At 43.4% G+C, this 27,172-nt stretch overlaps 1 protein-coding gene across 3 annotated transcripts in view; it reads left to right on the top strand.

Annotated features, from left to right (window-relative positions):
• PCSK5 (proprotein convertase subtilisin/kexin type 5) overlaps positions 1-27,172 on the top strand; it is a 424,235-nt gene that overhangs the window by 361,001 nt on the left and 36,062 nt on the right. For 2 of the 3 annotated variants that reach the window (XM_037030321.1, XM_037030323.1), the window contains 4 exons: positions 15,846-15,888; positions 18,440-18,576; positions 19,427-19,627; positions 24,914-24,994. In XM_037030321.1, coding sequence (XP_036886216.1) covers positions 15,846-15,888; positions 18,440-18,576; positions 19,427-19,627; positions 24,914-24,994 — 462 coding nt within the window. The remainder of the gene's footprint in view (positions 1-15,845; positions 15,889-18,439; positions 18,577-19,426; positions 19,628-24,913; positions 24,995-27,172) is intronic. The other variant, XM_037030322.1, reaches the window with a different exon arrangement.

Raw genomic sequence — 27,172 nt, 5'->3', positions numbered from 1 at the left:
CGCTTTCTACATTCCACGTTATTGCGTGGACTTAATCACACTGTGAACTCCCCTTGTTTTCATACCTAAGCACCACTGGGATGCTGTTAGAGCAGTCACATGAGTTTCAATAGGAAGAAGAGCTTGGCTTGGAAGAGGCTGGGTGTCTGGCTGTTCCATAAAATCTTTTCTCCATCACCACAAAGCTCCCGCATTCAGGCCAGTGTAGGCTTTACAGCGGAGCATCTCCAATCTTGCAAGTCCCCACAAGCCATGTCTCTGTGGCAGGCAGTGGCCTGCCTCACTGGCAGGTGCTGTTTTATTTTTATTATGATAGCGGCTTCATTGCCCCATCCGTCATTTAGATTAAATATTATCACACCCCGAGTTCTCTTTCATGACCAACTTTTCCCTTTCCTTTACGTGGCATCAAAACAATCAAGATTTGTTTATTAACTTCTCTTTCCTTTGGGAATGGATCCAAGGAGAAAGGGCTCTCAAAAAATGAAGAGTATTACCTTTTGTTTAGCAATTCGTTGCCCACCCTCACAAAACCTACATACGCGCGCGCACACACACACACTCGTGCAGCCCACCCTTCCATCACAGGCATAGATAGCACTGTGCTAACACGCAGAGGAGGAGACAGACTCGCTGTGTGCTACAGACCAGGACATGCGTCACTCATTCATCGGTGGGGGAACAAATAACAACGTTTCTAATCTTTCACTACCTTCTCTAAATAAATCAGTGCTGTGCTCAGAGTGTTGCTTCTAGCATTCTTTTCCACCTCGTTCATAATTCCCAGCCCTCAGATCAGTCTACCACAATTGAAAAATCTTGAAAAGCCTCCCTATTTGGAGAATGTGCTCAGAACATCTCTCCCTTTGGGCCCAGCCCATAGACACATGCACATGCTTCCTGTCTGGTGATATGTTCCTCTGTACCTGACAAATAACTCCCTTGTTATTCAAAATGACACACAGAGTGTTTTTCAAAAAGCTCACAATGACAAGAGTTGTGGAAACATTTCTTGGTGATCCCCTGTGTGCAACTGTCTAGCTACAGACACAGCCTACAGCGCGATTCCCAAGTACTCAGTGCGCACTCTCTTCTGTAGGAGAAACACGCTAGGACCGGTTTCGACCCTCAGCGAACCTGAAGCACGTTGCAAGCGGTCAGTGGGTCTGGTTCTCAAGCTACCACTAGTTAACTTTTAGCTTTGGTCAAGTCCTAAAAAGTCTAGGTCTCAGTTTCTTTGTCTGTAAAAACTGGGGCAGAGGTAGAGACTGGACAAGAACCGGGTCCTAAATTCAAACACCTGCAGGTGCCTGCCAGCTGGGGACTTAGGCCCACAGGGCTAGCCCTGCCTAGGGAAGTTACTTGCTTCTCAGCCTCTGTCAATTGTCACAGGCAGAACTGGAGGTCATCCCTACTTTTATGGGAAATATTTTTATTTCGTTAAACATGGTATGGGTCGATCGTGTGCTGGCCAACAAAACATTTCTGCAAAGATTGCAATTAGCAGCTTCTGCACTACAGGCACTGCAGTGTCCTCTGTTCCTATTTTTTTTTTGACCTTTAAAGCCATCCAGCAATTGGTGTGTGAACCAAGTATTCATTCAGAAGAGTGTATGAACCCCAGCAAGGATGGTCATCAGATCCTCAGGTCATCAAATGATCACAAATTGTACTCCCCATGGATACTGTTTCAGCAGATGCAAGTGTTACTAATGAACACTGAGATGGGATCACTGACTTTTGAGAAGGAGAAGCAGCTTAGAAAGAGCAGTAAAGGAAACCAAACCCCATTTTCAATTGTACACTGCACTTCCGGCTGAAGGTATCCATAAGGAAGAGAAAGGGTTCCAGGAGAATCTACTGCACGGCTCTGGAGGTTTAGCAACCCTTCCCGTAGCTGTATGAAATAAAAGCACTTCAGTATAGAGAAAGGGGCAATCCAAACACACCCAGTAGGCCACAGAAGCCACCAAATGGCACAGAAGAGAAAACATGTAGTAACGACCTAGGTACTGCACACAGCAAAACTCTCAGATCAAGGGAAACATTTTTGAAGAAAACTGTTCCCAAATTCTGTGAAGTTTTAAAAAGGTAGAGTAGTAGACAAAAGCTCCAGACCTAGGGGGAAGGATCAACTCCCTGGCTGGTGCCTCCTGATTCATGAGCAGAAAGTTATCCAGTTGCTATAGTGACTTGAAGATACAAAAAGAAAACATCACTTCTTTAAAATATTCTTGATGATGAAGAGTCAGAGTCTTTCAAAATATCTTTTTAAAAATGTAAAAGGCTCCTTTTTTCTTTTAAGAGCATATCACACAGGATGCTCTTAGATTTTCCCTCCCCTAGATGAAAGGAATTGGTCACACAAGCTGTCGTTTGTTTACACAACCCAGCAATTTGGGCAAAAAGTAATAACTAGAAAATATCTGCTGGAGAATAAATTTTGTTTTTCAGCAGTTTGTTTCTGTTTAGGCAGCAAGGGAGATAAATTCATGTTGTCTCGGTTTTCCTTTTTTCTAACAATATATTTAGTTGCAGAGTGTCCTTGGATGCTGAGAATGTGAAATGCACCTAAGCAGAGTCAGAAAGTGAGGGGTTTTTCTTTCTGTAACCTTCTCTTGTTGTCTGAATGGAGAGGTAAAAAAAACTGATTTCAGTGAGACTGCACACCCAGTCCCGCCGTCTTCTCCAGCTTGGCTCCTGCGGCCCTAGACTCCTATTTCACTGTCCAAGTGATTGTGCTGTTTCACTCCAGGCATTCGACTTTGGCACAGTCTCCCGAACAGCGTGGAGATTCCAAGCAAGGTCTTAAAATGAACACTGCGATGATGAAATGTCCTGGGGACCCCTCGCATAGGGGTGGAGGGCTCTTAAATTAATGGTTTGGGTTAACTGTTGAGTTAAGGTCCAACTGAAGCGCTGCAAGGCCTGTGTCCTCAACAGGCATTCTTTAGCAGACAATGTGATGTAGGCTTTTGCTCACTGATACAGGGGGTCCATGGTCTTGAACAGCATAGTAGGGCTGCATAATATGGTCTTTTAGAGTGGGTGTATGAATATTTTTAAGCAAAGACAGGTAATCTTAAAGGAGCAGAATGGAGAATACAGAGAAAGGACTTAGAACTCATAAAAACCGTAAGTTTCCAAGTCTGCATTTGTTCTGTCTGACCTTGGACAAATGACTGAGGTTCCTTGGGGCTCAGTTTACTCATCCACAAAATGAGGAGGTTGGACTTCCTTCAATTCAGCAAACATGTCAAGAATCTCCTACCTGCTTTCATCTCCCAACTACGCACCCAACTCCTGCTCCTGAGTTACAGGCTCCAAATGCAGCATCACTTAGCTGCTCACACCAAAAATTCAAGGAAATCCTTTATTTTTTCCTCTGTACCTGGGCTTGTTACAAATACCTCTCCCCACAATTCAGAACCAACAGAGCATTAAGACTGGGGAAAGTGGGTGGGTTGTATGAAAAAAATCGTAAAAGATCAAAGTATCGTGATTACTTACAAGGCTTAAAAGGCTAGAAAACGAGTGAGATCTATGAAAAGTGAACTTACCACTCCCTGACCCTGCATTAAACTTCCCATCTCACCGTGCAGTCTGCGTTCCTTCTCTCAAACCCGCCAATCACAGAGGATACAGCTTTCCTCTTTCTGTGAAAAAAAAAGTAGGCAGATTAGAAAGAAGCTGTAGTGGCTATCTTTCTGATATTTTAAAGATCAAGGCAGAAGACAGAGGGAAATGTTGTCACCTAGACGCACTCTATCTTTTTCTGTAACCAAGTGCCACAAACCGAGTGCCTCACAACAACAGATACACACACAGGCATACCTCATTTCATTGCGCTTCACATATATTGCACTTTTTAAAAACTGAATGTTTGCAGTAACCCTGCATCGAGCAAAACAATTGATGCCATTTTTCCCAACAGCATGTCCTCACTTTGTATTTCTGTAATTTTGGTAATTCTCAAAATATTTCAAACTTTTCCATTACTGCACTTGTTACAGTGATCTGTGATCAGATCTTTGATGTTTCTAATTGTTTTGGGGCACCAGGAACAGTGCCCATATAAGACACCAAACTTTTTTTATTGTTCTTCTAATACAGTTGTCCCAATTTGTCTCCCTTTGCCCCCTTCCTACCGGCCCACCCCCATCTCCCACAGTCTATCCCTGCACTGTTGTCCTTGTCCGGGGGTCACTCACACATGTTTTTTGGCTAGTCCCTTCCCCTTCTTCCTACCATTAACCCCCTCCCCTCTGGCCACTGTCAGTCTGTTCCATCTTTCCATGTCTTGGGTTCTATTTTTCTCATTAGTTTATTTTGTTCATTAGATTCCTCTTATGAGTGAGACCATACAATATTTGTGAGATGCCAAACTTAATCACTAAATGCTGTGTGCCTTCTGACTGCTCCACAACAGACCCCTCCCCTGTCTCTCTCCTTCCCCTCAGGCCTGCCTATTCCCCGAGACACAATATTGAAATTAGGGCAATTAGTGACCCTCCGATGGCATCGAGTGAAGGAAGAGTAGCATGTCTACTCCTGGGGAAGATGCTGTGAAGATTATTGAAATGACAACAAGAGACATAACATACACCTAGTTGGTGAAGCAACATGGTGGGATTTGATAGAATTGACTCCAATTTTGAAAGAAGTTCTACTGTGGGTACAATGCTATCAAACAACGTGGCATGCTACAGAGAAACTGGTTACGAAAGGAAGAGAAAATCAGTTCCGCAAAATTCGTCACTGTCTTATTTTACGAAATTGCCACCACCCCCAGCCGCAGCAATCACCACTTGATCTGTCAGCAGCCAACGGCACCAAGGCCACACACTCTCCATCAGCAAAACATTATGACTCACTAAAACCTCAGATGATGGTTAAGATTCTCTAGTGATAACATATTTTTAAATTAAGATATGCGTGTTATTTACACACTAGGCTATTGCAGACACTTATACTAGTGTAATCATGACTTCTATATGCACTGGGGAACCTCATTGGTGTGACTTGCTTCACTGCAATGTTCACTTTGCCGCAGTGGCCTGGTGGTCTGGAACCTGCCCATAGTATCTCCGAGTAAGCCCATGTTTCTCGAAGTACTGGAGGCCCAAAGTCCAAAATCAAAGAATCAACAGCTGTTTAGCTTCTGGTGACAGCCAGCAATCTAGACATTGCTGGCCTGTAGTTCGGTCACTGCCATCTCCGCTTCCACGGTCCCCTGTCCACCTCCCTTCTGTGTCTGTGTCTGTCCTCACATGGTCTTCATCATTCAATATGGGCTCGCTCTCATCTAGTGTGACCTCGCTGTATCTGCAAAGACCCCATTTCCAGGTAGGGTCACATTGTGGGGTACCAGGAGTTAGGACTTGAACATCTTGTCTTGAGAGACATAATTTAACCCACAGGAGTCCCAAGTCACTTCTCTTCCTAAGTGTTTCTCATTTCTCACTCCATCCACTTTGACTCCTCTCCACCACCGTACTGTAGTGTGTGCAGCCAACACAGTTCACCTGAATACCGCAATAGTCTCCTAACTGGTGCCCCTGACTCTCTTCTTTTCCTGCCCTTTCACTCTCAAAAATCCACACTCCATACTGTAATAATAGTGTTCTTTCTAAAATTTGTGACAACTGCCTACAAACCTAAAATAACTACCCAGTGCTCTGGATAAAGCCTGGAGTCCCACGCGTGACAAGAAAGCTCCTTTACTGATCCAGCCACTGCTGGGTCTTCTCTCTCTGTCCTTTTTTATTTCCTTGAGCCCCAACTTGTACTCTAGCTATCCCCAAATCTTTGCAACCCACTTTGGTAATTTTCTCCGTCTTCTCCTTAAACGCCTGTATGTCTTTAAGGCAAAGGCAACTGTGCTGTATTCTGAGATTTCGTCACTCTAAGTTTCCTCAGTGGGAATCTTGAGCCATTTACTAAAGAAATCATCTCCGTGGGTTTAGCTCTCTCTCCCTTCAGGCCTTTCCGCATAGAAAGGATTCCACCCTCTCTCCCCCGTTCTCCATCAAACTCGTTTTTCAGGTCTCCTTTCAGCATGCACGTCCTCAGGAAACGCCCCCATCGCTGCACTTCCTCCTCTACACGCACACCCTGGCTCGGGCATCACCCCGTTATCTTCTCAGTCAACTGGTCACAATCCCACTAGCGACCCTGACCACACAACACTCACTGCAATGTCTCCTCACTTGCTGCATCCCCCAGATCCCGAGTCTAGATCCGTGTTACAGTAGGAATTAATCATCACTGTGGCCCTAGCATGTAGTAGGATTCAAACTACAGTTGTGGAAGGAGTGAATTAATGGTAGGCATCACACTAGGTACTAGGTTTGGGGAGATGGGTAAGATATTATTTCCTGACTCTGACAGACTAGTTACAATTCACTGTACCCCAATGACAACAGCATCAGCACCAATACAAAGTTTATCAGAAGCTCAGAAAAAAAGACTTGCTCTGTTAGAAGAACTAGAGGACTCAAATAAAAATGCTTCCATACTCTTAGGACATCTGAGCTGGGCACGGAGCCAACATCCCCTTCTGGCGCTTATATTTTATGATTCCAGGTCTTTCATCAAAATTTCAAAGAACTTTCTGCCCCTGTTTTAGTCTTTCTAAAATGACTGACACCCTCTCATCCGCCAAATTTTCAAGTCCTCTTCTCAAGGCATTTTCTTCCTTCTTACGTACTATGTGTCTTTACCCTTCTCCGCAGACAGAGCATTTTGTTTTCTGTGTTATTCTGCAATTTCACTATGTAGATAAAAAAAATAATTTTATACACACACACACACACACACATACACGCTGTTGTTTGGGATGAATTATTGGTATCTTTTAACAGTCCTGGAATGTTCTCAGGTATTCCATTTTATTTGAATGTTGCCCCTCTTCTGTTCTGTCGTTCTCTTTTTTTTGGAACTTTGGCACGCATTAGCCCTTCTCTAACCTCTGTATCTCTTACTGGTCTTCCCTGTTTTTTCTCTCTGAATTTTTATCATTTCTTTGTATCTCTGAGCTCACTAATTTGCTTCCTGCTATACCTAATCAACTGTTTCATCTAACCATTTAGGTTTAAATTGAATTTTTTATGTCTTTCATTTAAACAGGTTATATTTATTTAGGTCTTTTCTAAATTGTTTCTATTTTCAAGAAGTTCTTTTATTTTTAAAAAACTATTAAATACCATTTATTTAATAATATTTAAGTAACAATAAATAACAATATTGTTATTTTTGCTTTCTGTGCCAGATACTTTCAAAGTTTATAGTCTCTGTGGGCCTGACTCTGTTATTGGTTATTTCTGTTGACTTCCTCTCACAGTCCTTGATTTCCGTGTGTAGTTTTTTAAACTGTGGCCATTTTTCTGGGAAAAAGTACCTAGAAGAATACTCTGAGATCTGGGTTAAGATTACATGTCTCCAAAAAGTATTTGCATTTGCTTCTGCCAATTGCCCCTGGGATACCGCCTACCTGAGACCACTTCATATTGAATTTTTCCTTTTGAGATGCCCCAGAGCACCAAGATAACATGCATTCTGAGTGTAAACCTACATGTGGTCCAGTTTATGGTGACAGATTCTCAGAGGAGGTGGTGTTATTGTTTGATCTACTCAATGTCAAGGCTAAAACCAGGATGGTTCTTTTCCTGTCCTGGAAAGTTTATTTTTCATTCACTGAGATAGTAATCCTTGGGTTCCCATTTCGGTCTTGTATTTTATCTGGGAACCCTGACTAGAATAAGAATGCTTTGGATTTTTAAGTTCAAAAAGAGAGATTAAAACCTAATTAAACGGGGAGAGAGAAGGAGAATCGTGACTTGGTCTTTTGGGGCTCTGTCCAAGTATTTCTGAGGTGTACCAGAGTGGAGGTGTGTCTATTTATTCTACATTTTGCCCTATCATGATTTCTTCTCTTTGATAATTACTGTCCCCTCCCCAGATTGCAAACTCCTTGAGGACAGAGATTGCCTTTCTTATCTGCATATACTCCTTATAATATCCGAAGCAGTGTAGGGCCTATAGTACATAACCAGTTAAGTATTTGTTGTTGCTTCTAAGTCAGTTTTACTGCTGAGTGCTCCTCCTTTTCCAACCACCCAGGTGCTCAAGCCACATCGGGGCATCAGCCCACTTCTTCACCTCCAACAATTTATCTAATCTTCAGGAGTTTATCTTTTAGTTTCTCTCAAACCTGATTTTTCTTTACTACTGCAGCCACATTCTCAGTTTATCTCTAGTCACTTCTCCTCTGCTATACTTCTTTAAAAACTAGTCCCTGAAAGGTGTTCCACAGAATCCTAGTTTTGCAAGATTTCATAGATGAATCCATTTCTACAGTTAAAGAAGTCATTTTCCACACAGCACCCACACTGACCTTTTCAAGTAAGTCAGATCACATCAAATCTTTTCATAAAGCTTTCGTGGGACCTCCTTACCCTTAGATTAGAATGCAAGCCTGTCACCCTGGCCTATGGTACCATATTTGATCTGACCCTGCATGGGACCTGGGCCTCACCTCTGCACTCTCTCCCTTTTGCTTTGTCCCCTCCAGCCTCACTGATCTTCTTGATGCTCCTTGAAGTGATCAACCTTTTCTCGGCCTCTCTCTGGAACACTCTGCCCTCAGAACTTCTCACGGCTACCTCCTTGTTCTAATTCAGATCTCTGCTCACATGTCAGTTCTCGAAAGGCTCTCTCCCTAAGTGGCCTGCCTAAACTAAGGCCTCTCTTCTCCACGCTGGTCTCCTCATGCTCTAACCCTTTATCCGAATAGAGGTACTTATCTGTATGTTTTTCCTCTTTATTCAATGCACATTTCTGGGGCACCTGCTATGCACCAGGCAAACCTCTCAGTAGTGAAGCATAGAAAAACGAAACAACCTGTCCGCACAGAGATTGCATTTTAGTGGGTGTTTCACACATCTATTGAAGATGATCATTTATTCATACCTAAGAATTATCTAATCTTCCTCTTACTGTCTTCTTCCCCCTACAAGGTAAGCTCTAGAATAAAAGAGTAAGTGAACGAACATAGAGCTGCAGTGAGCTATCCTTGTAGGGATGCAGCTACCTATACTCACCCATTATTTCCACCTGCTAGTCAGTCTGGGCGAGGATGGACATCCAGGAAGAGCCTGCCTGCTACGATACTCCATTTTGGGACTCAGAGGACTCGGTAAAGTCTCAAGTCCAGTAAGAAACCGAGCCCTCTTTCAGCCAACATTTGTAGACAATGATTTAGATTATTTATTCAGTCCTTTTCTACTACTGCTGTGTCCCTCCAGGGGGCTGTGCCCCGGGGTCAGCTGCACCATTTGCACTACTGCCAATTCAAATATTTATTCACTGTCCTTGGACACCAATGAGGACGAAACGACTGAAAATCACCAAAAGTCTCCCAACAAAATACTTTGTATCCTAGCACCATGGAACCTTCCAGAAAACTATCCTACCTTGGCAAAGCTATCAGAGGGTCCATTTGTATTTCACTGTTAATTATTTGAAGCGATTCCAAGTACAAGGCCTACTTGAATTATGTACTTTTTAGTGCTATTTGGGGCTTATAATTAATTGTACTCTTTGGGCACATGAACCTCTTACCCAGTTCATTATTCTCGGGTGGACTAAAGAATGTCAGTGACCTTCCTACAAATTTGTACAGCGTCATCTAATAACTAAGTTCATATTTACTCTGGGAGAATATGCACTGTTGACAACATGCTTAATAGTCTCCCTAAACGACATAGGTGTTGGCTGCTGGTAACTCTTCCCTCCCCTCGGAGGGAGCAGTAGCACATGTCAGTGTAGGGGGACCATTCTGTGGATGCTCCAACAAGGTTGCAGGTGCTCGTAAGGGGAACTCAGAACACTTGGCCCACGGGACAGCCTCTGGTCTGCTTAGCGAGTCTGAGCAGAGCCAAAAATAACCCCATTTCCTAGTCATCTGCCTCCTTTACTGAATCCTATCAGAAAAACAATTCATATTGAAAGTGAAGTTTTAAAAAGGAGTTTAACAAACCTTGGCCACAGTTTTAGCCACACCAGGTGGAGGAATGTCAGTGTGGCCCAGCTCATGCAGGATGGGGATGTGCTGAGAAACAAAGGGAGCAAGACAAGGAAACAGAAGCTGGCAGAAGTGGGACAGAAATCGAAGAGCAAACCCAAAAGGCCAGCTCCCTGGGGACGGTCTGGGAAAGGAGATTATCTCCAAACTCGTGACCAAATGACCCCTGGGGCTCCTAACTTGAGCACTTTCTTCCTTTCTTTAATAGCATTTTTTATTATAATAAAATTTTGTAACAACATTTATAAAGAAAATACAGAAACATATATATATATATGTTTCATATATACACATATATTTTTATTTATAGTGTGTATATATATATATATACACACATACATAAAATCAGAGATAAGTATCATTAACATTTTAGCCTTTTTGCTGATTTTTAAAAATATTTTATTTATTTTTAGAGAAAAGGGAATGGAAGGAGAAAGAGTGGGAGAGAAGAATCAATGTGTGGTTGCCTCTCATGTGTTCCCCACTGGGGACCTGGCCTGCAACCCAGGCATGAGCCCTGGCTGGGAATCGAACCAGTGACCCCTTGCTTCATAGGCCCATGCTCAATCCACTGAGCTATACCAGCCAGGGCGCCTTTTTGCTGATTTTTGAGAGTCACATCTATACATGTAGATAGATATACATACATATTATATACAAATCTATTTTGTATATGAGTTATCACTCTTTTTCACATAGCCTATCTATCATGAAAATGTTTTCATATCATTAAATACTCCTGAGAAACAAGATCTGAATGACTACTGGCCCATCTTGTGTCAATGTACCACATTTTTAAAACCTATTTTCAACAGATGAATTTTCGGGCTGTCTTTCACGGAGATACAATCAGTGGTTATTTTCACCCAAGAAGTTGGTTTGGGGAACAAATTTACGTACTAAGGCCATAGAGGGTGGTGGGAAAAGTGGAATCTAGTCATATCATTTGTATCTATCATGAAACAGCGCCCACTCATTATAAGTCAAGATACCCTGCTTTTCCCGGGTAATCTCAGCCTTTCGACTCCATCACCTTCCCAGGTCCAAACACCTATATCCTAGGCTCAACCAAGCCTGTGGCTTTATTCACCTTCCCGATGCCTCCCATAGGTAAGCTACGTGTTAGACCAAAATGACGGCTCTGTCCGTACTTCACAGGTTTCCAGCCCCAGAAGCTCTCCAAGTCCCATGATAAAAGAAATTTAAAGCAGTGATTTTCATACTTTTCCATTTACCCCATTGGTTTAAAAATGTATTAGCACATGCTTTCATTGCATATGTGTGTGTGTGTAAATTATTTATATGTACTGGTACATGAACATTTTACATACATTAAAAAGATATGCTAAAGTAGAAAATTTAAGAAGTGAACCAAAATAAATGAAACATAAGTTGTTTTTCTGCAGCCCAATAAACTGCCTGTCATGTTTCTCTTCAGAGACCAGTGACTCGGGCCACACCTAACCAAAACGCCACATCTGAGCTGTGAATTCATACATTAACCTCCCGAAAACTGTTTTCACATTTGGCTCCTTATAAAGGGAAGGAATGGCTCTCTGATGGGTTCACACATTTGCATGTTTATAAGGACTCCCTGCACTAGGCTGCTAGTTCCTCTCTCTTTAGAGACAGAGTATGTGTTTCCAGTTAACTCGTTCACCCAGCAGGTTTAGGTTGGGAGATCAGTTGGAAATATAGATATGAGTGAATGTGTTTGAATGATATAACTAGATTCCATTTCTCCCACATTTCCACAACCCTCTGTAGCTTTAGCACATAAATTTAGTACAATAAGGCAGGTCCTGTTTCATGAAATATATATAGCTGTGCCCTAAAAGGTCAAGGTAGAAGGGGCCTTAATGGATCTGGGACACCTGAGAAGGAACAGAGGTAGGTAAGAGCTCAGGAGCCTCCCCAAAGCACAAGTTTAACATGCCCATCAGTCAGTGGCCTAAGTACCAACCTAGAAGGTCTTTACAGTAATGGCACACAGCACAGTCAGGTTTCGATGGGCCATGGTAGAAGGAGGCCTGGTGAGCATGCAGTGGGAATGAAAGGCCTGCGGGCCTGGAAATGAATCTTGAAAGAAACAGTCAAAGGTAAGGTAGGTGCACTCCAACATTAACTTTTCCCCACATTTTTGCAGACAGTCAGTTTTGCCTAACCGATATACCTAATCCATGGTTAGTTCTGGCATCTAGATATTTATTATATGATAAAGGGCTACTCTTAAGACACAAAGTTTCTTCTCTTTCCTCCAAATCAAAAATATATACAATACAATACAATATACAATAAGAACAGTAAATTTAGAAAAAGCAAAATAAGAGTCATTTTTGATTATATGTCTCTTTAATTGTGTAACTCAAAGTTTATGTAAACTTAAAAGAAATCATTGTTGGCTGGACATTTTTAAAAATTGCATTTCTCCTCAAGTTGAAACTATCCCTTTTCCAGTACATTTTGTGAGTTGGATGTATGTTGACTCCTCACATAGCCCTAACCCACCCACAGTCAATGGCGAAGACGACCACAGGCAACATTGGCCGCAGAAGCCAATGTCTCTGTGGGGACAGTGACTTTGCCATGAGTTGCAGCCCTGATGGTCGCCAAGAAAACAGAAGAAAGATGATGCGGAGGGTCATGAAGACCTTTCCAAACACAGTGGACATCGTGGTCCTGCCCATCCCACCCCACCCCATAAAAATGAATTTCCTCAAGAAAGAAAGGCCACCCCTACACCCCATCTTGACAAGGCATCTGCACACACATTCTCCTTAGCGGAGGTGTGAGCAGCTGGAAGCCAAAAACTGTTTCTAAAGGCTCTTTTCCAAATGTGCAAGGCTCGCTCTGAATTCTGACTGTTACCCTCCCCCCCTTCAAACTATGCTCTCTCAGCTCAAAAACTTGACAAGATCAAATAACCAGAGCTATTTAAACATCCTACTTTGGATAACACCTTCCAAGACAGTTAACAATTCCAGCTTGTTTAGACTTAGACTCTTCCATAGCTCACTCCCCACCACACACACACACATAGACACACACACACACGAATCCATCTTTCTCCTTAAGCCACCCCTCCTTACCATCCAAATGCCAACTTGTCTTAGAGTCAATTTCTGGATTTGGGATTGTTACTTCTCCCTCATCCCAAAACAGGTGCCTCTCAATGGTTGAACTAAATCCATTAGTTTCCATCTGACTTGGAGTACTTCTGGGGTGGAAATTTTTTACAAAATAATTCTTACTCTTTAAAAAAAACTAGTAATAATGAGGAAAACTAATGGGAATACATAAACTATTCTAAGACAGTTCCTGTCCTATGCATTATTCATTTATGCAAACTGTCATGAAGCTACCAAGTCACTGTGCAACTGGGCTTGACAAGTGTCTGGACTGGAGATTATATTGGTTGCCTATTTCTGAGGCTTGGTTCTATTTAACATTTTCATCAGTTGACCTGCTTAGAGGAGCAGAGAGCAAACTCATTAAGTTCCTAGATGGAAGGGACGGCCAAAACATTAGAGAGCAGGATTAGAATTTCCCAGCCCTTGACAAATTAGCAAAACTGTTAGAGTCAAATATGTTCACCGGGGACAGGAGGGGGGAAAGTAAGTCATCCAAATGCAAACTGATCAGTAGCTACTTGCTTAGGAGCAGAAATGAAAAGAAAATAGATGCAAACATGGACTCACGGCAGGAAATAAGCTTATCCAGTAGAACCACCAGTGTTCACTGGGGTCTTTGCAACCCTCTTTTAACGCATTCAGATCCCTAATCCCTGGACTGTAGAACTGGAAAGCCCTCCCCCAAGAATTTAAAGAATTTCCATGAGTTTTTCTTTTTTGTGGTACCTCTAGCTTCAGATTCTGATTCTACTTCATTAGCCTGGCTCCTGGCTCATGCCACCACCCTGCTCTAGTTGCTCTATCACAAACTATGCTGACCCAGACGGGAAAACCTTTGTCCTCCCATGAGCAAGTCATGGCTGCCTGCAAAAGGGCCTGGCTATCTCCTTGGCTATCTTGGCTCTTGTTTAATCCACCCAGTTCAACTTCTACCCCAAGTTGTTGTACAAGCTATTTCCCTAAATATAGACAGTTTTCACCCCAAGAGGAACTCTGGGGCCAGCCATTAAGAAAATAACATTTACATCTGTGCTACCTAACAAAGGTGGGTATCGTGACCCAATCGTGACCCAATCATGCTCTAGCCAGCAAACATTTTCTGTACAGTAAAGTGGCAGGTAGTAAATGTTTTCTGCCTCTGTTGCAACTCCTCTACTCTAACACTATGGCAGGAAAGTACTCACACGCAACATGCAAACAAAAGGGCATGGCCACATGTGGCCCCGGGTTGGCTATAGTTTGCTAACTCCTGCTAGACTCGGCTTCCAAATCTTTGACTTTTGGGAAGACTTTGCAACCATATTATCCAATCAGACCATTTTACAGCTGCAGAAAACAGGACCCAGCAAGTGGAGTGAAGTGTATGTGAGTTCTCAAGACACTTAAGTCAGGGTTAAAACTTCCAACTAGGAACAGGCAGCCCAATTCCCAGGCCAGTACCCTCTCCTCTGCAACAGCACGAGGCTATCTCCAGAGGGTTCTGAAGATCCTGTGTAAATGGCAGGGTCTCTTCTAAATATGTTTCCACTGTAACTCTTGGTGCAATACACTAGCTGTACCATGTATGATACACAATAGCACCATCTTTACAACATCCCTAGGAGGACCCAAGACGAACGTCTGGCTAAAGATTTGGGTGAAGCTCTACCAAAGGGCAGACTTTGTGAAATCAAAATAGAGCCTCAGGTGGATCTGAAAGAAAGTTCAAAGAGAATCTCCTTAAAAAGTTAAAGGCAACATAAAATCTTCATGTGCCAGGAGGTATGCTTTAAAGAGGAGCAATTGTGTTCCATCTCCTATTAGAATGAAAAAAGCAAGACTGGAGAATAACAGATAAAAAAAAAACTTGCTAGAGGTAACTGTTACTCCCAATATTTGAAGACCAGAAGAAGTCATAGAATTCTCCTAATAATTGGACCTGGGGTTGGCATGTTTTCGGGAGGGTTAGGACAGAGGGAAGTAGACTGAGTCGGTAATTCTCAAAGTCCTTTCTCTTTCATGAAGTCCCCTGAAAGCTGTAGGAAAGAGTCCTTCTCTGAGCCAACAGGGAAACATTGAACCATTACACTCAAGGAGAGCAGGACAGTTTCTTTAAGAAGGTTGTAAAGTGCAGAACCCAAAGTGAATACTGTATTGGAAAGAAAACAGTTGTCCAAATTTCGAAGGAACCTCCCAGATAGCAATCCCTTACATTGGCAGGCATTTGGGGTAATTCATGGGTAACCCACCACTCAGGGTTAGAAGCTTGAAGCCCCTTTTCAAGTGTGTGTGTGTGTGTGTGTGTGTGTGTGTGCTTGATGCCTTTACCTCATCAGAGACCAGGAGTTTCTCAGCATGGATGGTTCCTGGTCTGAAATTTGAAGACCTGATAACTTGCATCTATTCCTCCTTGAAAGTCAGGGCCAAGTATCTGTGAGAACTTTTATTTTACAAGCTTTGATAAAGATAAATCATAGCATATAGCTTGGTACTAGTTAAAAATGGTGCCATCTGTTCAAAAACCATTTCTGGACAGTGCATTTCACAAAACTGTCCCAGAAGACTGTCTCAAGCCACAACTTTTCCAAAGCCCATTTTTCCAAATGATGAACACTTTGTGATTATTTTTCATTATTATCATTTTTTTCCAGATGATCCAGGAACCTGCACATCCTGTGTTGTGGGGTATTACATGTAAGTCTGGCTACCTTTCTCACAGCACTGACTTTTCTGCAGTTGAAGCATTACTGACTTAGGCCTAATTTAGTGATAAAAGGAAAGAGGCCTTGCAGCCTAAAGCAACTCTACCCTGTCAGGCTATTAATGAATAATTCTTGGACTTAGCAATAAGAGCCCAGCTGTTTTCTTGCCTGGAAAGGAGGCCTTCTCTTTCTTGGTCCTGGAAGGCAACCAACTGACACTGATGTCTAGGAATTTTGCCACGGGTGACCAAGATTCAGACCTTGCTGATTCTGGACAGACTTAATAATAGGCCCAACCCCAAACAAGTTGTTTCCAGATGTCTGCATGGAGACCTTGTCCTTAACAAGAGTCGGACGGTCCAGGATGAAGTCAGGTGCTACATTAGCGCTCAGTCATTCCCTGGGTAATGAAAGACACAGACCACTAGGTTAAATGAAACACAGATAACCATCACCCACAAAGTTCTCTAATCCAAATCTACAAATCAAACATGGCATGCCTAGATGCCATCTCCTCTTCCCAGTCTAGTCTCCCTTCCAGGGTACACGGATGCCTATCTTGGAAGAAAAACTAAGAAAAGGAAAGGGAGATGAAAAGAAAAGGAAGGCCCAGATAATGTACAGGCTGCACAATTCTTCCCTATCATCTAAGAACTGGAGAGCTTATGATAAACTCCCACATTCATTTCTTCCTTTCACCTTTCCAAAAACATTGTCAGTAACACAGGGTCGATGTCATCCTCCAGAAGAGAAAAATGAATCTCAGAGAGTCTGTGGGTTCCCTCATGATATATCACAAGCCAGTCGCAGCGTGGGGGTTACAGTGGAGTGACCTCAACTTGAATGGGCTTGATTCCAAGAGGCTTGAAATGCAGCAGGAAGACATTCAAAGGGGTGAGGTGGATGGGAAGGAAAGGGAACCCCAACAAGCTGAAACATATTAAAAATGACCAGTTAACCTTATCATTACTTAACCTTATGGTTTTAATTCAACTTTCCCAGAGTTGCCTATTACTCTCTACATTGTGTGTTGTCTCTACATGACTGCGCCCCTGACCTACTGATTTAAATTACTGTTCCATTTAACCAGGGGAGGAGGGGTGGAGAGGAGGCTCCCAGACTTGATTATTAGAAGGTAGACCAGATGACAGTAAAGGAGCAGAAAGGAATTTGTCAGCAGTTTGTAGCTGGCCTTCACCCAGCCTTCGGTCTGCCAGAGACACCCCAAGCAGAGACAAACAGAAGAAATTCGAGCATTCCCTGATGAGGTCATGAGGTTGGGGGCACAAACTGTCCCCTGCAGGACCAGGGAAAAAGCACTCAGACCCAAAGAAATAGTGACCATGTAGAAGTGGGTGACTCCTGTGTCCCTGCAGCTGAACTGGACCCTTCTTCATTTTGACCCTAGAGGACACCCCTTGAGGGGCACCAACTTCCTCTGTCGCCTAAGAGCATCCTCCGCCCAAGTTTGGAGCCGGTGGCGTGGGCCTCTCCAGCTTGCCACGCCCACGAATGAGTGTGTTTCATGAAACCCTTTGAGAAACAGAAACAGCAGAGCCTAGAATAATTTCATTTTGTTCCACGACATTTTGTGATAACACTGATGAGATGCCACTGGAACTTAACCCTTATTTATATCAATTAGCCTATTGCACTGCACATTATTTCTCTTGAAGTTGCAGAACCTAACAACCACATTAAGGGCCAACTGTGTACTAAAAAAGACATGCCCAATATTGCTAAGGGTAAAACATGAGATATTTAGTTCAAGAAGCACACATCTATAACCTTTTAGAATATTTAGTGACTTTCGATACAGCTAGTAAAGCAGTCTACATTAGAAGCTGGTATGGAAGAAATGCAAAGCCTGCCTCTGATACCTTGCTGGCGCTACAAAATTCACCAAAGGGCAAAAATCAGCTTCATTCCACTCCCTCTTCAAATAAGCCTGTAATTCAGGAAAGTACGCTACTGTGGAATAAGAACGGACAATATATGTAAAAGTATGTACACAAAAAAACTCAGGCACTCCGATCTTCATGTTAATCTTGTTACACTAAACTGTTCAGACCATGTGAGTACCATGGGGCAAAGGCATGCAAACCATCTGTTCAAACGGACCTTGGTTAATACCCCAATCCCACCTTTAACCTATGTGATTTGAAGCACTTAACCCTGAGACTCAGTTCCCTGATCGGAAAATTAAACATAAGTAATAGCTACCATATGGGGATGGTGTGGAGGTTTAAATGAGCTAATACTTGACACATAGCCGCTACTCCATAAATAAGTATCAGCACTGCTTTCTTCTCCCCAGTGGCCTCTCAGCGGCTCTGATAAGGGTGCTCAGCGGCCCAGAGGGAGGTGGTTTATGACTCTTTTGGAAGGCACGCAAAGACCAAGGGGAAGTGTTCACCCTTAAAACCCAAATATCTACACCTGTTAAAAAACGATGTGTAGACATACATAAGGAGGTTAAACTATGGTGGTTAAGAGAAATACATCAACACAGCTCATGGAAGAAACTCTATCTTCTCCCCAAGGTTTAAACACCACTGTTATGAAGTCTGTCCCGAGAAGACCTACAGTGAAGAATTTGAATGCAAAGCGTGCGACACCAACTGCTGCAACTGTGACCGGAACGAGTGTTACTGGTGCGAGGATGGCTTCTTTCTCTCGGGTGAGCCCGAGCACGGCGCGGACGAAGTGAAACGGGGCCCCAGAGCGCCACACGTACAGGGAGCTGTGTGATTGGCTCCCGGGTCCCAGTCCGCCAGCGCCTCTTGTCCAAGCAGAAATGTTTCATTTGATTTGAAAATAAACGTGAGCCAGGACAACTTCCTCCTGCTCCTAATACTGGAGCCTAGTCCCTATGTCACTAATTAACCTCAACGTCTCCAAACTGATGGAAGCAAGAAGGAACGCGGGGTGGTGGAGGGGGGTGGCGGGGCACTGAAGACAGTGCTTTGGGATCTAAGTCACCTGGGGTGTTCGGAACCGTGACTCTTTCCTTGAGACGTAATCCAGGTTGTATATTTCCGAGCACCATAAAAGCTGAACAAGACCCTTTGTCTTAGGTTTCGGTCAATTCACGGACTCCGATGAAAACGGGTGGTTAGGCAGAAAATACACTGTGATTACAGAACCACAGTCCAGTGCTCCTGAATGCTCGTGGGGGTCAATGCGTCAGGAGCCACCCCCCCCTGGTGTGGCCTCCTGCTGTGCTGTTAGAGATTCATTTGCCATGCAGATTTTCAAGAATGTCAGTTTTTTTATTCCACGCTCTCAACCCTTTGAGCTGATAGCCAGTGTAAATTCTCAGGTAAAAGGCGGCTTTAGATGTCCGATTTTTAAAGACATGTCTATTAGTGGAAGTAAACTAATGCCATCCTGGTTTCTTTTAAAACAAAGTCAAACAAAAATGTTCCTGAGCTCCCCTTGGGCCCATTTAGAACTTGGCCCTGAACAGAGCACCGAGCTAAACCCGCCAGTGTCCCGCCCTTATGCTTCTTGTCTGTGTTCCTCTGTAGGTGGCAGCTGTGTCAGGAGCTGTGGCCCCGGCTTCTACGGCGACCCAGAGATGGGCGAATGTGAGCCCTGCCACCGGGCCTGTGAAACTTGCAGCGGCCCCCGTGACACGGAGTGCAGCAGCTGCCGAGCAGGGCTGCAGCTGCAGCAGGGGACATGCGTGGGCCCCGCCCAGTCGCAGATGGAAGGTACACTCAGGAATGGTATGTGTCTCTCGAGGGACATCGCAGGTGTCTAGTTGCCTTCTCCGCCTCCCTCTTTCTTTCCCTCCCTCTTTAACCCTTGCTTTTGGAATGCCAAGAGATGAAGGCTGCTGGGCAGTGAAACGAAAGCTTGGAATGAGAACCAAGACTGGGTCTCTTTGATGCTCCGGGCGGGAGAGGAAAGGAGGCTGTAGCTGGCATGTGGCCAGGAGGGAAAACCCAAAGGGTAATTTATGATCAGTCTGGCCCCTTGAGTTTCCACCAGGGTGGAGCAGACCCCTGAGCACAGAGAGTCAGAGAGAGAAATGGCCTGACACTCATTTTCTTGAAGATTGAATAGCTTCAATCAGTCACGTATCTCTTCATAAGGTACAGAAAAATGCCAGTAGGGTAGTCTATTTCAGTGAGGCAAGGAAGAACTGTTCCAGTGCTGGAACTAAAGCTGAAGCAGCTGATCTGTCTGGGTGGAGTTAGACGTCGTCATCATCCAAGCTTGCCTTTTAAAAGTCACCCTCTCCAGTTGCAGAGGGGAGAGTGGGGGTCCTGAGAAGGGGTGGGAGTGAGGAAGAATGTGGGAGCTTAGACTCTCAACAGGAAAGGCCTGCATGTGTTCATTCCTACCTGAGTCTTCAGAACAGGCCTCCTCACCTCGGAGCCTCAGCCACAGGCTTCCTTGCAAGGTGGTCACAAACTTCGGTGGCCTCTTCACGTCTGAGGTGGTCAGAAAACAAAATCCTCTTCCTGCGGGGAAAACCTATCTCACTTTCAATGCAGAGACCCTCATGCGAACAGGAAGTGCTCTCTATTTGATTGTGAGGCAAGGATTTGTTTCAAGGGTCATTTCCGTGCAGAAGCAACAGCAACAGAAAGGGGGTCTGCTCAGGGCGGGTCTCCTAACAGCTGGAGAATGCGAGAGACCTGGGGTAGCAGTGGGGGCTCTCGCTGGGTTTCAGAGCAGGGATGCCTGCGGCTGCTGTCCACGACGATGGCACTGCATATGCGACAAGGGAAAAGCAGCTCGGAGACCATCGCAAACCCAGCAAGCAGCCCAAGGCCACGGAGAACACAGGCCGGTTTCAGAGACAGAGCTGGGAGGAAAACCTTCCAATGCGGACTGGGGTATCCTCCACGAATTACAGCTGAACCAAAATGCTGAAAACGAGTCTGTCTGCTCTTCAGGCTGTAAGAGGCAGTGCAGGCCAAGGGGAAAATAGTCCGATGCTGTGTTTCTAGCTCAGAACATCTGTATTTTATCTGGCATCCAGATGATGAAAAAGTCCAGAGAGCCAAGAGGCAGAGCAGACTTGATCTCCCAAATGATTACACGTCCCTCTCAACTGGACTACGCATTTTGCAAGCAGAGACCAGGCCTTGATGGCTCCCCTTTGTCAAAGCGCCACGCCCACCACTCTGCATTTTCTACTAGCAAAATGCAGTGTTTTTGAAGAGAGAAAGGAATTAGTCCATTTGGGGATTTAGCACTACTAAAGGAGTCGGGAAGCAGATGAGAATGTTTCTCGTGGCTGGACAAAAGCAATAAAGGCAAGGACATGGCTGCACTTTTCCACTTCCATGATCTAGGAAATAAGACATGCAGACCATTAACAGGGAGAAAAATCTGTTCCTTAGCTGAAAGGTAAGACTCTGCTTCCACAGCACAGATTAGGCACCGCTGTACGGACAGTCAGCGGGAAGGGCACCCCACGAAGCCCTGGGAGTTTCTGAGTGAGGCCTAGTCTTTCTCCCCACTTCTTTTCCTTAAAAATACAAGATGGAGGGTGAAACGTGAGAGGGGGTGGGGGTTCCAGAGAACACACACTAAGCAGCCACACCTTTAAGATGATGGAAAGCAGACTGCAGTCGTCCTGGGTGAACTTAGAGGGAGCCCGGACCAATGACAGAGTGTTTCTGAGCGAGTGTGGCTGCCTGGGTGCCAGCAACAAGGCCGTGGTGTGTTTCAAACCCAGAGGCAGGTCCAGGTAGAGAAGGCGAGATGAAGGACACTTTGGTCCTTTCTTTCCCCACTCTGCTCCCTAGTGCAGGGATTGTCAACCTTTTTCATCTCATGGCACACATAAACTCATCACTAAAATTCTGAAGCACCCCCCCAAAAAAATATGTTTTTGCAGATCTAACAACAACAAAAAGACAGGTATTAAGTTTGATTCATTCACATCAGATGGCTATTGTGTTCGCTGTGATCATTTTTTTATTTGAAAATCTAAAGGAAAAGAGGTCAGTGCCCCTGACTACACAGCCAGATATTGCATGTTTTAAAAATTCCTGCAGCGCACCGGTTGAAAAATCACTGCCCTAGTGGAAACAATAAGTTAACGCTGGCACCCGAAGACACGCCCCCGTGTCTAAGTCGGCACGTACTGGGGAAACACCCTTGAAATAAAAATCCAACCAGAGTTCACTGAACATCTCTTTTAATAAGGTGGCTACTCACGATGGGAGTGACAGTGGTGGGAGGGCCGTCACGCTTTGTCAGCTACCAACAGAGTGGGAAGACCTCCCACAGTAGGACCGGAGTGGAGAATTCCCTGCGCATCGGACCAGGCCTGGCCTCGACTAAGCAAGCTCCAAAGAGCTGCTCAACTCTCTGTTCTTCATGCCACCAAAGGGCACTACACAAAAGTATAGATCATGCCCAGGTTCCGGTCACTGATATATAAAGATTAATTAGTCCAGTAACAGTAGCAGCATTAAGTAGACTGCTAATGGCTTCAGCAGTGACTCTGACTCGGCATCACACTGAGCTGCCAATGGTGGAAACGTTCGGGTGTGGCAGGTCATGGGCTCTGAAAGAGGATAATGGGCTCAGCTGGTTTTCTGCAACCATTGCTGGGTATGGAAACAGTTTATTCCATTACTGTGAAATCATTTGGACTTTGTTAAGTGGTTTTTCCCCTGGTGGTGCCGGAAAGTCCTCCATATTTTCCCTACCCACCTAGTCCCATCATTGATTAAAACCATATTTGTAGCAGGCTCTAATTACATATTCCGATGGTAGTCCAATCTACAAAGCATAGATATAGTGAATTAACTTTCTATCTTTGACCACATCCTAACAATTTATCACTGCCCTGTCTTTTGATCTGAATTCCTGAGCTTTGAGAAGGACTGGAGTCCCAGTCAGTCACAAACACTCAGGTGTGAAAAAAAATCTCAATATCAGGAAATATGTTGCCTAAGAGTAACTAAAGTAACTAAATTAGAGAACCTTAAAGGTGCCATGAGACCTGATCTTTACTGGGACTTGATAGATGTTGCCTCCCTCTGAAATGAGTGCAGAAAACACGTGTCTGGGTAACTTGACCTTTACCCTATTGGTACAAAGAAGCCCCGTGCATCCAGCTGCATGGATTGTCAAATATCCCGGAACTTTACAAGTGGGTAGTAAAATCATCAGCAGCTTGAAATCAGCTGTGGTGGGAGTATTTATACCACAGAAATTGGCAAATACAAAAAAACCAACTTTTTTTCTTTTTCTTTTTTTTTTGTATTCCAAAGAGCCATATTATCAGTACAGCCCTGCTTTGGCATCTACCAAACAATTCTACAATCCAAACTAATTACTAAAACATCTCTCTAATGAATGGGAGTTCGGCATGCCTGAATTCAAATCCTGGCGCTGTTCTTTACTAGCTACGTGACCTTGAACAAGTTACACATTCTCTCTGAGCCTCAGTTTCCTCATCTTTAAAATGAGAACATGAAACTCACACAAGGTCATTTTGAGAATGAAATGAAAGAACACACCTAAAGCTCCAGGCACACAATATCACACAATAAAAGTTAATCCATTCCCTAACCATTTAACTTGATCCAGTTTTAACACATGAAACACTAGTTCACTTTCCAAACAGCCTTCCCTAGCTCATGAAAAAAAGCGGGGGGCCTAGAAACTAACACAGGTCTGGGAGAACCCGTCCCAGAGAGAAGGCGGCAAAGGGTGCTCAGCTGGAACGCCCGATGCCCGGCGGGGTCCTGACCCAACCCAGGATGTGCACCCACAAGGGTGTTGATAGCAGCTTTATTTATTGGCTGGGCCAAAAAGTTCATTTATTTTTTCCATACAAAACACATTTTTCATGTTCACCAATAACTTGATTGATTTGGATATTTTGAGTACGTCAGCTATCTCCCACGTGGTATAACATTGATTGTTCTCCATTAATGTCTTGATTTGAACGCTATTCAACTTCAACTGGTCTACTGCACCATGGGACATCAGCCAGCAAGAAATGTCCAGCAGGAAACTTCACAAACCACTTTTGATACATTTGATCGCCACAGCACCTTCTCCATATACCACACGTCTTTTTTGTGCTTCAGTTGTGTTTTGGTCTTTCTTGAAATAATAAAACATAAAATGCCGAAAACGTTGTTCATTTTCTTCCATCTTCAACATTAAAATGGCCACACAAAAATTCACCAATTTTGATTTTTTTTAACAAATGTATGCTGATACGACAGCTATCACAATACAATCTAACAAAAATTTTTTTGAATGCAGTTAAAGATAACTAAGTGCTACTAGAGCCACATTGCAGGAAAACACAAATGAACTTTTTGGCCAATCCAATATAGCAAATGTTAAGTGAATTACAGTTCATGGAAATAAATACACAAACCATTAAAATGATGTTTTAAAGAAATTTTTAAAGATTTTATTTATTTATTTTTAGAGAGAGAGGAAGGGAAGGAGAAAGAGGGAGAGAAAAATCAATGTGTGACTGCCTCTCACTCGCCCCCTCCTGGGGACCTGGCCTGCAACCCAGGCATAGGCCCTAACTGGGAATTGAACCGGCAACCCCCTGATTCACAAACCAGCACTCACCACACCAGCCAGGGATGTTTGTAAAGAATTTAATAGCAAGATAAAATGCCTGTAAGGTTTACAATATTTAATGCAAAATGTAGGGTTGGTACTAACAACACTGACCTTACATTTTCCATTTAAAAGAAAAAAATACATGAATTATGGTTCATGCAAATAAATATACAAGCCATTAAAATTGATGTTTACAAGGAATTTCAATTGCAAGAGAAAATATCTATAAAATTTATAATATTAATGCAAAACGTAGGGTCAGTGTTCTGTATGCAGAAGATGTAAATGATGACACGTGTACACAGGTATAACTACACTCACACATAGACTATGGGCCGAAGTCTGTGCAGCAGACATTTCTGGGTGGTAAGGTGATAAGCAAACTTTATCTTCTTTATCCTTTTGCACTAAAAAAGTAAAACACTTTATTTTTTTTAATAAAAAAGAACCTGTGCTCACTTCAAGCCCATCTTTGATGAAGAGCCTGCTGCAGGAGCGACGAAGGTGGAAGTTTCAAATCAAAAGAGGTAACAGGGAAATAGGGAGGAGAAGGCAATCACGACAAATCAGGAGTCTCTGTGATTTGAAATCAACCCAGGAAGCTGGGCGGCCAGGAGCAAGTGGGATGAGGAGACCACGAAAGGAGAAACCACAGCACAGAGTACGAGTGGTGCTCCTCGGGGAAGGCCGCAGCGGTGTTCTGGAAGGAGACCTCTAGAGCATTCAAAGACACTCCCGAGGTGCTAAGTGGTTATGCCTGGGAAAGGGAGGCTCCCAGGAAAACCTCGGTCCTCGCACTGTTTACGTTTTTAGTCACCGCAGCATTATTTGATATAGCACTGGGAAAAAACCAACTGGTTACAATCAAAGACTAGAAAAATGAAGTATGGTACACCCATGCAATGGAATACTGTGGAGCCATAAACAAGAATGAAGAGGTTCTTTACGTACTGGGAAAGACTGGTCTCCAAAATATATGGAGTTACCAAAAAAAGAAAAAAAAAAACAGGCAATGTGACAAACTGTGTGAACAGATGCAGTTTGTATAAAAAGAATGGAGAAGGGATTCTGAGAGAGGCTTCATGATATATACTTTTTGTACATTTTGAACCATGTGAGTAATGCTTATTTAATACAGTAAAACACAAAGAACCCCTGTTTATGTAATTGAGCTATAATTATTTTTAAAGAATGAACACTACATTTTCTTGGTCAAGGTGATCTTTGGTTTTGAGGTCCTGTAAAGTCTATAATTTCTGGAGCAGAAAAAAAGAGAAACTATGGTCAAGGTTAAAATTTACTTGTTGAGATTAAGTCACTAATCTTTTATGACAAAGAGCCCTGGCCAGGCATGACTACCCATTGCCCATGCTTAATTGCTGTCAACTGTGTGTATAGAGTTCCCTCTAGTGGAAGCATGAGAACATTACAGAATTTTATACTGAGTGTATCCCAGTAAAACATCGAATTGCCAGAATGTGAAGTGCGTAATTGCAAATATATGTGTATGTGTAGATACACACATGATATTTTACACAAACATAAAAAAATCAATAAAAACCTAATATCTGTGTTACTATAACGTTTTAGCATAAAAATGATAAAAACAAATCAGCCCATGGCTGGGACATACATTGAAGATTTTCAATTTCTCAATGTCTGACAAATATTATTTTATTATTTTTTAATAACTGCTCTCGGCCATTAAGTGAGCATCTCTCTTCCCAGCCTCACTGAGACATAACTGACCTACAACACAGGCAGTTTCGATGAGTGTAGCGTGACGACCTGCTGCATGCACACACTGCAAATGGTCCCCACAGTAAGATGAGTTAACACACCCATCACCTCCATGGTTAGCTTTTCGGTGACGAGGACATTTAAGATGTCTCTCAGCAACTTTCAATTATACAGGACAGTGTGTTTAACTATAGTCACTATGCTGTACCTTGCCTTCCAAGAACTTACTCGTCCTATAACTGAAATCTGTAACCTTTGACCACCTGTATCCATTCCCTCCACCACCCCTCCCCGCCCAGGCCCTGGCAACCACTCTGTTTCTATGAGTTTGGGTTTTTGAAGATTCTACATAAAAGTGAGATCACACAGTATTTGTTTTTCTCTATATTTCTCTCAGCATAATGCCCATAAGTTTCATCCATGTTGTTACAAATGGCAGGATTTCCTTCTTTTTATGGCTGAATGTTGCCCCACTGCATACACAGGGGAGGGCAAAGTTGGTTTACAGTTGTTCATATGGAAAATAACAATCAATGACAATACAAGAATAAACTCTGCATTTTGCGTACTCACAACTGTACGCCTACTTTTTCCCCACCCCGTATGCACCACACCCCCTTCACCCACTCGCCCACCGATGGACACCGTGGCTGCTCCCACGTCTTGGCTGCTTTAGGTAATGCTTCAGTGAACTCTGTGTGCAGACCTCTCTCTCAGGTAGTGATTTCATTTCCTTCAGTCACTTACCCAGAAGTGGGATTGCTGGGTCATATGGCAGTTCTCTTTTTGATGTTTTGAGGAACACTCATACTGCTTTCTATAGTGGCTGCACCAGTTTACATTCCCACCAACCGTCCACGGGATGTTCCCTTTTTCTACACCCCTAACCAGCACACGCCTCGTGTCTTTTTGCTAACAGTCATTCTAACAGGGGTGGAGTGATATCTCACTATGGTTCTGATTTG

This window comes from Sturnira hondurensis, unplaced genomic scaffold, assembly GCF_014824575.4.
Source record: "Sturnira hondurensis isolate 20B ecotype Veracruz unplaced genomic scaffold, ASM1482457v3 Scaffold0020642, whole genome shotgun sequence".
NCBI classification, from domain to species: domain Eukaryota; kingdom Metazoa; phylum Chordata; class Mammalia; order Chiroptera; family Phyllostomidae; genus Sturnira; species Sturnira hondurensis.
Note: the sequence above shows the minus strand (reverse complement) of the source record. Positions and strands in the feature narration are given on the sequence as shown.